This window comes from Hippoglossus hippoglossus, chromosome 9 (genome assembly GCF_009819705.1).
Source record: "Hippoglossus hippoglossus isolate fHipHip1 chromosome 9, fHipHip1.pri, whole genome shotgun sequence".
NCBI classification, from domain to species: Eukaryota; Metazoa; Chordata; class Actinopteri; order Pleuronectiformes; family Pleuronectidae; genus Hippoglossus; species Hippoglossus hippoglossus.
The window spans coordinates 4,685,926-4,701,093 of NC_047159.1; the positions used below are offsets into that span (position 1 = coordinate 4,685,926).

Below are 15,168 nucleotides of genomic sequence, written 5' to 3' on the forward strand. Positions count from 1 at the left end.
AACCTGGTGCCGTCAGATACACGAGACATAACGTCCCATAGGTGCTCCATTGGATTTAGGTCAGGGGGACATAAGGGCCAGTCAATGGCATCACTGTCGTTGGTTAGCTCTATAGTGTGTTAGTTAGTGAGTTAGCAAACTAGTTAGTTAGTTATTTATGACTGCTGCAGCTCAGTCTAACTGAGTCATAAGAAAGTGGGTCCCATAGTTAGTTAGTTAGTTAACTAGTTAGTACGTTAGTTAGTAGCTCAGTCTACCTGAGCCATGATACAATGGGTTAGTTATTGAATTGGTTAGCTAGCTAGTTAGCTGGTTAGTAAGTTAGTTTCCTCTGCTGCAGCTGTCTACCTGAGTCGTGAGAAAGTGGGCGTGTCCCTTTGCAGGGTGTTGGCCTGTGATTGGCTGATGTAACTCTTATGTCACGGACTCTCCACCAACCACAGTGCTACCTCAGTGTGTGTGTCTGTGTGTTGACATGTTGTGAACCTGCACCACTTCACTCTCTGTGTGACTTCACCTCACATCCTCCTCCTCTGCCTCCTCCTCTGGGCCGATGTTCTGTGTCAAAGCTCCGGTCCTCCTGTCGCGGACCCCCGGGGCGGACACCCCCGGCAGGTGGCTGCTCTCCAGCCGGATCCGCCTCCGCCGCTCCAGCGCCCAGCGGACGGAGCAGCGGCGGGACGAGGCGAGCAGCTCCACCTCCAGCAGCTCCAGGACCAGGGCCGCTAATGGGATCTCCGTAGACTTCGACCTGACCCGGGAGGCTTATAGGAGCAAAGACTCATTAGAGCTGCTCAGAAGTTTGGTGGTGTTCAAGCTCTGCTCCTATGACATCCTGGTTGATAAGAACACAGAGGTAATGAGCTGGTTCCGAGCCGGTTTGTCTGAGGCTTGTTCACTTGATCAGAACATTATATAGAAAAAGGTTAAAGGAACTCAGTGACATTTCCACAGAGAGGAAGGGCTCAACACTCAAGCAGGTGTTAGCACTGAAGGTGAAATACTCCATTAGACTCACTTATATATCACTAACAGTGGTAACCCAGTGTTTATACAGAGATAAGCTTGTTTTTAAGATATAGTTAAAGTTGTGTTCAAGGTGAACAAACCCCCCCACACACACACACAAACACACACTGTCAACACTTTGAAACCTACACATCTAACTGTTGGTGCCTCAGCACAGCTCCCACCTCTCAAATTACATATGTGCAAACAGACACGCTTCCACTGAAGGTTGTTACTGGATTCTTTCTGCACAGATCACATCAACAGCTAATGGTGACACATCCAGCTCGAAGCACTAATCTGATCTGGTATTAATCTGCTTTTCGTTGCAGCTACAGTCTGTGATTCTTTGTCCCTGTGTACAGTCTTACATGCACACATGTGGTTCACAGCCTGGGGCGAAGAACATGCTTCGAATTCCTCCGGTTGGGAAAGAACAACTTGCTCCTTTTTCCTCGTGTCCCCATAGAATTGTCAGATTAACTTGTTGCTTCAAAACATACTTTTTTTATCTGGGACATTATGATTCACATAGATAAACTATATGTGTTTTTAAGTAGTAATAAGCTTGTCTGTAATGTCCTCCTCTCTGTTCAGATAATGGACCTGGGTAAGAAGATTCTGGGCCAGAGAGCCTTCAACCAGTTCATGAAGATGACGTTTTACGGCCAGTTTGTGGCCGGCGAGGACCACAGGTCGATCAGGCCTCTGATCCAGAAGAACCAGGCCTTCGGCGTCGGCTCTGTCCTGGACTACAGCGTCGAGGAGGACATCAGCCAGGAGGAGGCGGAGTACGGAAGTTTTTCGCTATTGTCACACATTACAGTAAACGCTTAAAGATGCTTGTGAGCCTGTGCTGTCGGTGTCTCAAGTGAATCTAACAGCACCAGGAGAGAAAGTGAAACCTTCTCTTTACTTATAACAAAACTAAGATCAAATTACAAATATCAAGGGTATAAATACGCCTGTGTGATGCCAAAAATAGATTTACCAGAAAGTAAACAGTCGTTACATCACGATTTGTTGGCCCAGCCGTGGCCCCCACCCCCCCCACCCCCTTTACTGGACTGGAGAGAATTTCTCACATGACAGGAATCCTGTCACATGGGGGGGAGCAAAAGGCAGAGCGGCTCTGTCCTGTGAGCTGATGTAAACTTGGATAACAGTACAGACCTAAAGCGAGCGGCCTCTCTGGGCAGCAGCAGCAGTAATGTTGCTTCAGTTTGGCCGTGGGCATTCATGCACTCTGAGTAATTGGGACATCACATCGTCCAAAATAAAAGTTGGACGTTCTGGCCCATTTAGGAGATGCCCCACAGTCAAATAAGGGAGTAAAAGTTCCCAAGTGAATCTATCTGATGTTCATTTCATTAATGTGAAAAAGACGAGTGCACTTGTCAGATTTACTTTGCGCGAATGTAAGAGTCAGCCGGAAAAGTTTGACCTTTTGTATCTTACACAACGGCTCCATTTATGTAAAGGCTAAAAGAGACTAAGAGCTGTGAGGCGTTAGTTAAAGCAACCCTGTGCAACCTTTTCACCATGAAATATCAGTTTCTAACTTAGGGAGGAGGGAGAATTGTTCCTCCTTTGTTCCCTCTCCTCACCCTGAACGTCTGTTCTTGCTCCATATAACTGGGGAGTGGGTACGATCTCCTGTGAGAAGTGTGGAACTGCAGCTTCTGAATCAGGTCCAGAAAGTTGAAGAGAAAAGTTGAACTGTAGATCTGTTAAAAAGACTTAAAACCCAGAGTTTATCTCCAATTTTCAGCGGGAAACTTTTAAAATAGGAAGAATTCTACACAGAGTTTGGTGGATTTGCTTCAACTTGAAAACCACCTCATCGCTCAGACGTGTTGGCCAACAGAATGAGTCACCACACGTGGCTGCAGGTGGCGCTGTTGCTCAGTAAAAGTTACCTACTGTTGCCTTGAGTAAAGGCTTGACTGTAATGTCGCTCTGCACCAGACAGAACATCCTCTATCATCATTTCATGGTGTAACCACGTCCTGTAAGGCAGCAGAGCTTCCAGGAAAAGCCCTTTGCTGTGACTTTCTCGGCCCTTCTTGTACTTTCTCTTATGAGCAACAAGATATCACCCCTCAGCTTTACGTCGTCTCGGGCATGCCTGCTCGGAAAAAACATCAGAAGAGGCATCAGACCTCAGGCTAGAAAGGATTTTGTTTGGCGAATATATACACCTCGGAACCTGGAGGACGGAGGACATTAAGACAGCTTGATCTCAGGCAGCAGCGAGGTTTGACAGGCGCTGCAATGATCTGTCAGGACAGCAACAACAACACGAGTCAGTTCCTGGTAACAGAATGAAGATGTAAGGAAGTGAGGCAGGTCCCGGGTTTGATGTTGAGAATAAACACACTCACAATGCCAGCCCTCGGATTCAGAGGCCTTATATATAGACTTAAAATATATAATTTTTACATTTTGGATTTGATAAATGCAGGCGTGTGAAGACTGGTTCTGACGTTTTTTTGTAACAAAGCTGCCAATAACCAATATTTTGTGCCAGGCTTTCGGTTGATTGAATTATTGGCAGTGTTGCAAAAAATTGCTTTAATGAAATCCATATTTGTCACTGGACACAAACGCTTCAACCAGAACTAACAAGTTTATTAACCCTATTTGTTCAATGGTACTTAAAACTCTGGGATTGGTTTCTGTTTTATTTTTATATTCACGATTTTACCTTTAATTTATTCTTTTAGTCTAAACTAGGCCAGAAAACAGTGAAAAATGGCCATCACGAATTCCCACAGCCCAACTTTTACTTCTCTTCTGTTTTTTCTGACCAAACAGAACAAAAAGCAAATGATGTTTAGTTTACAGTTTTATCAAGCAGAGAAAATCCATCAGTTAGGTCTTTTACTATTGTTTTGATGGAGACCCCCCCCCTTGTGGCTGTAGTTACTTATTCTGCATTTGAATGGTCTGATCATCCGAATCTTTCATTGATCAATTCTCTGTCCTTTGCCTAATTCCCATTCTACGGTTTTAGATTAAAACATTAAATCATCCAAAGTGCAGGACAAGTGTGTGTGAAATGTGTTTAGACAGTACAATGTCAGTCGGTGTAAAAAATATACTCCAGTTTCATCCACTTTCCTGCAGTAGAAGCGACATGATATACATAAAAATAAAATAACTCCCTTTAGTTTTTCCGTCTTTGAAGCCCGCTGACGTCTCTGATGTCCGTATCTGCTTAGTTACACGAGCTCCCCGGTGGCTTATGACGGGGGGGGGGGGGGGGGGAGGGGGTGAATAGGTCAAGTGTGGAGTGACGCCACAGCCGTCCCTCGCTGTACGGTCCCCCAGTTCAGCACACACCCATCAGTTTGTTTCTCATGTTGTGGCTGATGTGTTTATTTAGGTTCACTAAACACAACGTCCGCCTGTGGCACGCCGCTGCCACAAGGTCCAACGTGTCCACAGAAAGAATCCCAGCTCCCACACTGACCCCCAAAATGCTCGGCTGCAATAATGATGCAACTTTCTAATATCGCACAAACGCACGCTAACCAATTTAATCCTGTTCTATTTCTTCGTCTAATTTAGCTCATGTGAATCCGCTGCAGAGAAAGAGAGCATAGGTAAGCTGCCTCGTTTTTTGTTCTCATTGGCGGACACAGTATATGATGTAATTAGAAGAAATAGGCATGCAAATTTGTTTTCACCTTCAGGCGAGCACCACGGAGAGGAAAAACAGAAAGAGCACCAGCAGTTGGAGGAGCGGCGTCGCGGGGGAGTGACGGCAGCCGGCACACATTCCGACAGCTCTGAGGCCAAATGTGACCGGCATATGGAAACCTTCATCAAATGCATCAAAGCATCTGGTATGTAAATGGGGAGTGAAACCACACACAGCTTTACAGTGTGCGTCTGTTTATGCACATTGTGTTAAGTTGTAACTCTATACTGGCTCATATACTTTCCACCGTTAACTTGGAAAGATTGCCACCCTCCACCAACGCACACGTGCTCTGCTTCTGTAAGCCACCGCGTTTTATTACATGCAGCGCAGTACTTAATCTTGTGTTTACCGTCATGGTGATATTTCTATTTGAATGACTGCAGGTGGGAATTCGATGGACGGCTTTTCTGCCATCAAAATGACTGCTCTGGGACGACCTCAGTTTCTGGTAGGCATTGAGGGGCGATTCAAGGGTCAATGCAGCACCTCTTGTTGTAGGGGTGGGATGGACTGACTTCCATTTCCTTTTTAATAAAGACTTTTATTTTTTAATCTTAAAGCTCCAACTCTCAGAGGTCCTGGTGAAATGGCAGCGGTTCTTTAGCTTCCTGGCGTCGCAGCAGGGGAAAGATGGCGTGGACGCTTTAAATCAAAGGCTGGAGCTCAACCAACTTCAGGTGCAGTTTTCTTTTCCTCTTAACCTGGTGATGAATGAATAATTACATGCAATGTTATAAACCTTCTTTGCACCTGGAGACACAGGATGAGTTTTACACTTTGTAAAAATGCTGTACTTTATATCTTTAGGAATCTTTGACCAAACTAGGTGCAAAAGGTGATTTCTGTGGCTGGTTTACTGACGGGAAAGAAGAAACCTCAGGGTGAGCAAGATCACAGGAACAAATATCTGTAAAATAATACATATTTAAAGTATAAATACTGGTTAATATTATATAATGTTAGGATGTGGTTTAAATTATACATATTACATAAGAATCACCATTCATTCATGTCCATGCTATGAAAATACATGTATTATCGTGTTGATTCATTGTCATGGTTAGTTTCTACAGTGCATGTTTCATACTGGTTTTTGAAGACAAAAAAAACCCCACTCATAATATATCATATTACCACTGGATGTTTTAGCTGAATTCAAATTTAGTAAAGATCAGTAAAGATGGATTTTCACTCAGCGTCTCCGTTTGTTCTCAGACCTTGAAAAAGTAAGAAAACTAGAATTTGAATACAGGTATTTTTTTTGTCCATATTCAAGGACACGTGCTGCTGTAGAGTAACTGGGGAATTTCTTTCAACAAGATACTGCTAATGTTTTAATCTCTCACTGGTGCCTTAATATCGTTCTGCTCTGACAGAACCATTGACGTGCTGGACTGGAACAGCCTAATAGATGACAGGACAAAGACATCGGACCTGCTAGTTGTCCCGAATGTTCAGGTCAGTAGATTCAAATCCTGAAATGAAGTGGTTATAATTTAATACAGTTTAGAGCAGATGTGAAGTTTGAGCAGCACCAGAATGACAGGGAGCAGTGATGCTAAGAAGCCTCGTGTTAATTGCCATGTCAATAACATCTGGACAGGTCACCCTCAAGCTATCTGCTGACTTTCTAATGCAGGAAGCTGAAGGGTGGATTTAGTGAGACGCACTAATAGGTGTCATATTTGGTTCATTTGCATCTGACTGTGAACAACGTGCTGGTTTGTTCCCTCAGCGAGGAGAGCTGGAGCCCCTGCTGGAGAAGTTCACCACAGAGGAGGAGGAGCAAATGAAGAGGATGCTGCAGCGTATGGACATTTTAGCAGAGGTAAACAATAAGATAACGCCTGATCATCACAGATAAAGATACACACAAGTTATCACTAATGCATCTCTTGTTAATTAGCAAGAATCAAGCAGGTAGAGTAAAAATAACAGGGACATGTTAATATGTATAAATATGTTTTAGTCAGAACAAATATGTAATATATAAAAACCTGTAATATATAAGAGAGGTATTTTTAATAGGACCACAGCTACTACAGTGCTGCATTGTATTATTTGTATTGTACAAGAAAATGTTTAAAAGTTCCAATGTGTGTAGACAGAACCACCCATTGTGTTTAAGTTTTATAAATTTAACAAACAAGACACCTGATTGATCCCACAAGATATTTGTCATATTCAAACAAGTTATTTATCTTGTGCGCACCAGATATAAAAATATCACCTGAGCCTTTTAGAGCTCTGTACAATGAAACAACCTGCATGAAAACATAACCTTCATGGCAGAGGAAAAACGTTTAAGCACTGCCAGGTGATTTAACACCAAATCATTGAGATCTGTCATGTCCCAGCACGCCCTGGAGAATGGCGTCCGCCTGATGGTGGACGCAGAGCAAACGTATCTCCAGCCAGCCATCAGCAGAGTGACATTAGAGATGCAGAGGATCTACAACAGAGACAAGCCTGTCATCTTCAACACGTACCAGTGCTACCTGAAGGTAAGAACCCAGCAGCTGGCGGCAGATGTTCCGATCTGTCAGTGTTTAACACGCAGACACAACAACTGTAAGTGTTGTGATGCTGTGACAAGTCGTTCATAATCAGATTAGCATGAGACATCTGAGTTGGGGAGGAAACTGCAAAAGGACAAGGATCGTGTTGGGTGGAAATTGGGTTAATTTACATTGCAAATGAAAAGCTGTTTAAGTAACAGTAGAGTTTCATTCATGTGCTTAATTAACACCTTTCACAACTTGATCATATTCTATTTAAAATGACTGCAAACATACCTGTTGTGAAGTAAATACAACATATTATAATGATGAGATAACACCGATGGGGCTCCCACTTTGACAACACTGCTGCTTTGCTTTACAACAATCTATTGTTCATTTCCCCATGAGAATCAATTATGTAGAAACACAACCACAAATATTCTTCTAGCATATTTGACTGTTGAAGTCATAATGAAAGTAGTTTTTTTTTCAATAATCCCTCTGACATTGTCGCTCCTTCATTTTTCCTCGGTTGGTAATTCTTAATCAAAGTCAGGTTGAATACGTAGCCTGAGACATGATGAAAAAATGATGTAACTGCATTGTGTTTGTGATGGTCGGCCATTGGTCTTTTGGGAGTTTCTCCATTGGCTGTTGCACATTTGTTGCTAGATTTACCAATTTATTCAGACTCTTTTAGGGACTTTTTTCAAAATAACTCCAAGCGGCAAACTCTAGTGAGTTTTAGGACAAATCTAATCTCCTCTCGGTAGAAGACAGTCACCTGTGTTGCCCGTGAGTGAGAGAAACAACTCAATCTGCATCGATTCTGTTAAGAGAGCGACAGAGAGGTGGAGTAGCCGTTTGTCACCCAGATGGAGACAGAAGCAGATCTCACACATGCACCACATCCCTGAACTTCTGCAGATGTTATTTGGTGGAGGTGTTTGTGTGAACGCAAACCGCTGAAACAGTTAAACAGCACTTTAAATTGACTTTACCCTGCCAGCTCCCCCAGTAGAAAATCTGTGTAACCTCCAATTGAGCCAATGTGCGACTACAATGACGTCGTCCACAATTTAACACATGGACCATTTTACCGAGTCTTGTTTGTTCCGCAGGAGGCCTATGACAACGTGAGCATGGACGTGGAACTGTCACGACGTGAGGGCTGGCATTTTGCTGCCAAGCTTGTGCGAGGGGCCTACATGTACCAGGAGCGAGAGAGGGCCGAGGAGTTTGGCTACGAGGACCCCATCCACCCTGACTATGAGTCCACCAATATAACGTACCACAGGTAAGAGCCAGGACTCGTTCTCTGTCCATTAAGTGCTGACGACTGTCCAAATCTGCGGCTACTTACAGAACCTGAAAACATCTTCCTCCCACTTGTGCCACTCCGAGTTTCCCATGTGGTTCACAGACTCTCAGTGGCCACCTCACAGGCACAAATCTGCTGAAATGCTCAGCACGTGGGATTTCATTTCAAGGAAGTGGTCCTTCAATTGGAGTTTGTGGGCCTATCATCCTGTGTCAGCAAGCCCCCCCATGGAGTCGTCCTTGTGCAAATTGCAGAAACCATCCAGCTGTAGGGGGTGCTGTGTTGTAACCATTTCCTGACGCTCCCACATTAATGTGAGATCAAAGCCGTCACCCTGTGGAGATCAACATGTTTCCTCACAAAATAGAGGAGCGGCCAACCTCCCCGAGCGTTCCATTAGATTTTTTTTAGTAAACACCAGCATAGGACAGACACAGGGTTTTTGGGCTGATATGGCACAGCATGAGGTGCGACTCCAATTTTTGCAGATGGTGGTGAAGTGCATGAATATTAACGAAGGCAGAGGTCCTTCCAGAAAGGATTGGTTCCAATTCCTGAGAAATATATTCACTGTTTAGAGATACTTTTGCTGTTTAGTTGCGTGAAAGGTAAATCATACTTGCTAATGAGAAAGATACGTGTGGAAGAGTCATGAAAATAGTCTAAGTCATAATATGCACACAATGTCCTATGATATATTTAGATTTTACACCCTGTAGTAGGAAATAACTCACTTCACAGACAACAGTTTTTATTCGTGTCTTCTCTGTGTGTCTGTGATTGTGTGAGGTGTCTGGATTATGTGCTGGACGAGATTGCAATCAACCGCAATGCCAACGTAATGGTCGCTTCCCATAATGAAGACACAGTGAAACACACCATTCACAGGTACAGTTTCAATTCTTACCAAGGACACTGTCGAAAAACACTATTGACTTCTTTCACGCAGCTTTGGATCCGTATAAAGCAAAGTGTATTTGTATCTCTCTCTCTCTCTCTCTCTCTGCCGCACTCAGAATGAACGAGCTGGGTCTCGTCCCCACGGAGAACAAGGTGTACTTCGGGCAGCTCCTGGGAATGTGTGACCAGATCAGCTTCCCATTGGGTGAGAAACCTCCAGACCGACACACGACAACACGCGCCGATCTCTGTTGCTTTGACAGATTAGACGTAAAAACTCCGCGTTGCACAGGTCGCCCCCCGGAGGCCACGAGGAGCGCGTGATGTGCACGTGTAGAAGTCAGTCCGCTGCCCACAACGTGACATGTGAGCCGAGACACCTCGGTATTGACAAGCTGTCGTAACGAGGCGCTGCTGCCGGCTCTCGACACTTTGTTTGTCAGTCAAAGGCCGACACGGCAGCGGCAGTCGGTTATCTGTCAATCTGAGGCTCGTGTTAAAACCACCTTGACCAGTATTGATGGAAACAGACACGTGTTTTCTTTGTGGTTGTCTCGAGGGTTAGAGCAGACGGTGCTGTGTCTTAACAATTACTGGAATCATACAGAACACGTATATTATGTGTCCATCTCCATTATATTAAAAGGTGTAATTCAGTTTTCCATATTTGGCGTTTTCACTCTATTTTATCACTTTATTGATAGTTTTGCTAGTAATTGAGGATAAGCTAAAAAAGAGACAGAGTAAAGGAGTGTAGACCTTGACAAAGTGCAGTGTGTGAGCCTGACTGGCAGACGACCGCAGCTCCTCTAATTCAAATGCAGCGAGCGGGGGGGTCTGTAAACCGGCCTGATTAGAGGGATTGGAGCAAACACTCGGTGAGGGAAGCCAATCAAAGCGACGTCCAGTTGTGATTTGCTCTCAGGAGTTTGTCCAAAGACAATATGCAAATTTTTTCCTGAAACTGGTTTGTGAAATTAGTCAATTAAATATCACATTTTAACATCTTCAATGGAAATGTCTTTGGTATTTGCAGATTTGTATTATCTTCATTTATTCTGTTACATCCCCCACGGGAAGACTGGGGGGGGGGACTGGAGACAATAACACAAACAAGCAAAAGTCTTGACAGTCAGAGAAATAGTGGAAATTAAGGGGATTTATTCTTTAACTTATCAAAATGTGGAGGAGCGTAGAACAATGTGGATGTGTCTAATAACATGAAATCAGTAAAACAAAAACTAGGCCTGAATTACCTCTAGAAATCCAATAGCTTCCTCATCTAAAGAGAAACTATACACAAAACAATAACAATATAATAGAGCCATTTTCATTCAGGAGCATAACAAGAAGAGAGATCCACACATAAGCAAGAATATTAATCAACACGCCCACTTACTCCCTGTAAATTCTCCGGACGTGTTCCACACTCCAGTTACAGAAGATGGTGGCAATGCGACTAAAGGTTGTTTTCCAACCGGCATAAAAAATTCAAGAAGAATCTTGCGAGCCCCTGAGAGATTTCAAGTCTCTCGTAGCGCCACTGTGAAATGGTTCCTTACAAACGGAAAGTGTTTGGTCTGACGTCTGTGATGTGATGCCTTAGAAGTTCGTCCCAGACAACTGCAACATAGAAATAATGTTTTTCCTGAAATTAAACATAAGTTAATCAAATATAACATGTTGAAGAAAAGTCTCTGCAGAAGGACAGAAAAGTATTTAGTTTCGTTAGTTCTGTTCATCCTCTTCATCTATGCCATTGTTTTTTCTTTTCTCTCGTCTTCCATCCCATGCACTTCATTCCCAGGCCAGGCAGGCTTCCCCGTCTATAAGTACGTCCCCTATGGCCCGGTGAGTGAGGTGATGCCCTACCTGTCTCGGAGAGCCCAGGAGAACAGAGGCTTCATGAAGGGCGTCCAGAAGGAGAGGGGGCTGCTGTGGAAGGAGCTGAAGCGCAGACTTTCCTCTGGGGAGCTTCTCTACAGACCGACGTACTGAAAAACGCAGGAGAAGAGACAGAGAGGAGAGAGAGTGCTAACGTGTTGGATTTTTCCTCTTCTCTGGTTGACAGCTGCTGCTGTGGCTGTCGGTTCTGTCTCTCCCTCGCTGCAGCTCTCCCCGGACGTGTAGCTCCCGTTCAAACCAAATTCTGGAGTTTCCTCGTTGATGGACTGTTTCTGCACGTCACTCCCTTTTTCTCTCACCCCCCCCCCCCAACCCCCTGTCTTTTCCTCGCTGATGTTGCCCACCTTCACCCCTTGCTCCCTACTTATATGTACTGTCCATGTTCCCTTTACTATCTGCCTCTGCGTCCACAAGCATTCCTCACCCCCCTTTGTCTAAAGAGCTGTGGTCTCCATCAAGCTGCTTCTTTACGGCTCCAAAAGGACTCTCTAAAATGTCAACAGGACCCTTTTTATCACCCTATTTATCTTGGAGTGGGACAACAATAATAAGAATAACGGGCTTGATTTAAATGGCAGTAAAGGAAACATCAATATCCCCACTCCTATATTATGTTTTTTTTTTTTCTCCACTCGTGGACAGCCACACTACTCTGAAGAGGTTCCTCTGTGTTGTGTGCGTCTGATTTTGTATTGCCGGTTTGAAAATGATGCCTCTCTACGAATCAATGAGAAAGTGTAAATGCCTCCTCGCAGCACATCCCTCTTCTTCTTCTTCTTCTTCTGAGAGTGCCATGCTGTTGTTATTGTGTTTGCTGGAGGAAGCTATATTCTCGGCCACTGAGGTGTTGCGAGGGAACACGGCGTGCCGAGCATTCAGCGAGTGAAGCTCCCGTTTTTAATACAGATGCCTGCGAGTCTGGCAGGTTGTTTTATTTTTAATGAAATGGATAATATGCAAAGGGAGGGGAGGGGGGGGTATAAGTCAGGGGGCTGCCTTATTGCATTTTGATGTATGAGCACTGTGCAAGTTTTATCTTTTATAATGTAAATATGTTTAAAGCAGGCGATTCTATTTGTTGGTTTTGCATGTCTCACTTTATGGACCTGTGAAATTGCTCATAAATAAAAGAAAAAGAAGGACCGGAGGTTATTGACTGCAGTTCTGTAGCTGGGAGCTATTTCTACTGCTTAGGTTGTTTTGGGTTTTAATTCTGTGACATATTCCGCTTGATTATTGATACGCAATTAGTATTTGAGTCAGAGGGTAACCGAGCTCCATGATAATTATGGCCTTGTCATTTTATGAGAGCAGTCAGTGCTCTGCAGACCATCATTTAATTACCCATGATGCTTCGCTCAGTACAGATCACAGAAATTGGATGCATTAATCATTACTCAGAAGAAACTTTAGTGGCTGTTAAGTTTTACCGAGGCAAAGCAGCCACAGCTGAGCCGAGTTTAATTAAGAATGAAGTCGACTTTTGATGCAAGATGTGCCTTTGAGTATACGTTTGCCATCAAATCCCTTCTTACACGGTGCTGGAGTTAGCTGCAGCGGCAAATATGATTTAGAGGACACATTATGGTGCAAGAGAATTCTACACAAGCTCCACGAGTCAGTCAAAAGCAGCAGGGGCTCAGCATATTCTTTGGGACTTATCAACACTCCCCCCCCCCTCCCGACATTAAAGCACACAGGCATGTAATAGTCAGCCGAGGCAAATTTACTTTATGGAATGAATGTTGACATTTTATTAGGAGAGATGTGATGGACGGCATACATAACGGATTTCTCTGGGCTGCTTTGTCGTCGGCTCCACGTAGTCTGACGTCTCGGGTTGTTTGTTCGCCCGTGCCCTTGGCTTTTTGCGATTTCAGCCAAGCGGCGGTCCAGTGCTTTTCAAACACTGCGACATGTGCTGTGCGACAGGCCCTGGTTTGCAAACATACTGAGCATTGTTTGTTTTTTTCCAGATTTTCCAAATTTTGAAAAGATTGGTTTTCACTGTAGCACATTGAGCGGATTGGCTCGCGGCTGCATTCCAGCAGCCATTTAATCTCGTACCAACGTTTGAGTGCCAGTATAGACAAACTGACAATAAGGAGTGCGGCGGCTTGGAGCCAGCCAGGAGGGTTGTGTATTTTTATCTTTTGATAGCAAATTGAGAGATTAGTGGCCCGTGGTGTAAAAAAGAAAACTGAAAAACTAGGCCTGGGTACTTTTAAATGAACGGCGGGAATCATAACCACAATATGAGATGATGCTAAAACTATATCTCACTCCGGGAGAGCTGGGAAAGGTAAGAAAAATAATGTTGCACTGTACAGTAGAGGACCAATTCATAAGATTTTCCATGTTTTTCCATGTTACCCCACGTCCATCAGTACTTCTACAAGCCTCTTCACCCCAACAGGGAAATACAGTTAGCTACTTTATTTGTATCCATCATCAGAAGGTGTTTTCTGCAGTGATGTTGGTTTAAATTACTTGTTTCATGTGTAAAAACAACTTGAAAACATTGTAGAAAGGCTGAAAATGCAGAAAGGACAACAACAGACAGTCGACTGCGTTTCCTGATGTTGCAACATCTTCTCTACACGGCCAGTCAACGTGACAAGCACAGTTTAGCTCATATCAGCATCATTGAAAAAGAAAGACCTGTCAATATTTCATAACATCTGAGGCTCACTGGGCTCTGATGTCTAATAAGGAGAAAGGGTTGTGAACTTTGTGCAAGACACTGAAATCTCCTCAGTAAACTAATTGGCAACACTTGACAAGAGTCCAGGATTATATTTTCCGTTCCCTGATCACTTACACCACTTAGTCAATGTGTGTTTTTAATGGGTTGATGCCCGAATGTCTGTGGTTGATACAAGGTCGACAAATGTTAACGTCTTAGTCTACGAAAAATATAATATAATATAATAACCACCCTCATTTAATTATTGATTTTCTTTTAGGCCCAATAATGTATGTCTGCTGCAGGAGAGTCAAATAATTAAAATCTATTCAGGAGCATTTACATCACGTCTCTGATATTCTTTGTTCATGTAGACGAGCTCAAACACTCGAGCGTGGAGACGGGATCAGGACTAATTTAGCTGTAGCCTGAGGCTGAAGAAGTTTCCGCTGCATGTTTTTGCACATGAAGAACCTGAAATCTGAATCGCATTGTTCAGGTTATTTTCAGGTTCCACAACTTGTTTTGGTTTGGAAAGTTTATCTCTCATGACAAAATACGAGAATATGACAAATTGTGGGAGTAACCAGAATTAGCACAAGCTGGTACAAAAACCACAGATGCATGGATGGATGGAGAGATCATAAATAATATTTTTGCAAATTACCTCTCTGGCATACATTAAAAACCAAAGAGTGGACAACTTTGCATTTCAGCGGTTTTATTTGACTGTGAATGTCTCCAGCTGTGTCTGCCCTGCTCATCTACATAATGTGAAAGCGTTGCAGCCGTGCTTCACATCCCCACCTGTCCTGTCAAGCCGTGTCCACGTTCGCAGCTACTTCCCCTGCACTCGGCAAACAGAAGCAAACTTGTTAGTCCTGCTCAACGTGTCGCATGTGGAGAACATGCCAACCGCGCGTGACCCAGCAGCTTAGTCGAAACGTGCATTCGGTCTGCGATTCTCCTGCAGGCGCTGTCATATGGCTTGTTTCCATTCATTACAGGGACAAATGAAGGGAATCTGTGTTGTTCATCATCGTCCACTTAGTGAGAAAAGGAAATGAACGGTTTAGCTAAGATGACCTCGGAGCCCGGACGCAGCCCTGCACTGAAGGAATCCCCCCCCGGCCGCTGT

The 15,168-nt window shown here is 43.9% G+C and overlaps 1 protein-coding gene and 1 long non-coding RNA gene across 3 annotated transcripts; one reads left to right on the plus strand and one right to left on the minus strand.

Annotated features, from left to right (window-relative positions):
- Positions 1–485: 485 nt before the first annotated feature.
- Positions 486–11,666, plus strand: prodhb (proline dehydrogenase (oxidase) 1b). Of its 2 annotated transcripts, none has more exons than XM_034595909.1 (14): positions 486–856; positions 1,606–1,799; positions 4,582–4,616; positions 4,707–4,859; positions 5,101–5,165; positions 5,278–5,394; positions 5,525–5,598; positions 6,094–6,175; positions 6,453–6,545; positions 7,075–7,221; positions 8,340–8,515; positions 9,329–9,427; positions 9,556–9,644; positions 11,247–11,666. In XM_034595909.1, the coding sequence occupies exons 1-14, from the start codon at positions 554–556 to the stop codon at positions 11,435–11,437; spliced, it is 1,818 nt and encodes a 605-aa protein (XP_034451800.1). In that variant the 5' UTR covers positions 486–553; the 3' UTR covers positions 11,438–11,666. The 2 variants fall into 2 exon arrangements, with proteins under 2 accessions (XP_034451800.1, XP_034451801.1); XM_034595910.1 differs by lacking the exon at positions 11,247–11,666 and adding an exon at positions 9,703–10,058.
- LOC117767947 lies at positions 11,487–11,914 on the minus strand. The gene is made up of 2 exons (XR_004614979.1): positions 11,689–11,914; positions 11,487–11,638 (listed from the first exon to the last, which is right to left on the minus strand). It is a non-coding gene; the product is annotated as an uncharacterized LOC117767947 (long non-coding RNA).
- Positions 11,915–15,168: the final 3,254 nt, after the last annotated feature.

Excerpts from the sequence above, each read along its gene's own strand:
- prodhb (XM_034595909.1), top strand. The coding sequence starts at position 554 with ATGTTCTGTGTCAAAGCTCCGGTCCTCCTGTCGCGGACCCCCGGGGCG. Across the intron at positions 5,599-6,093 it reads GGGAAAGAAGAAACCTCAGG|AACCATTGACGTGCTGGACT; the intron begins GTGAGCAAGATC and ends CTGCTCTGACAG. Across the intron at positions 9,645-11,246 it reads CCAGATCAGCTTCCCATTGG|GCCAGGCAGGCTTCCCCGTC; the intron begins GTGAGAAACCTC and ends CTTCATTCCCAG.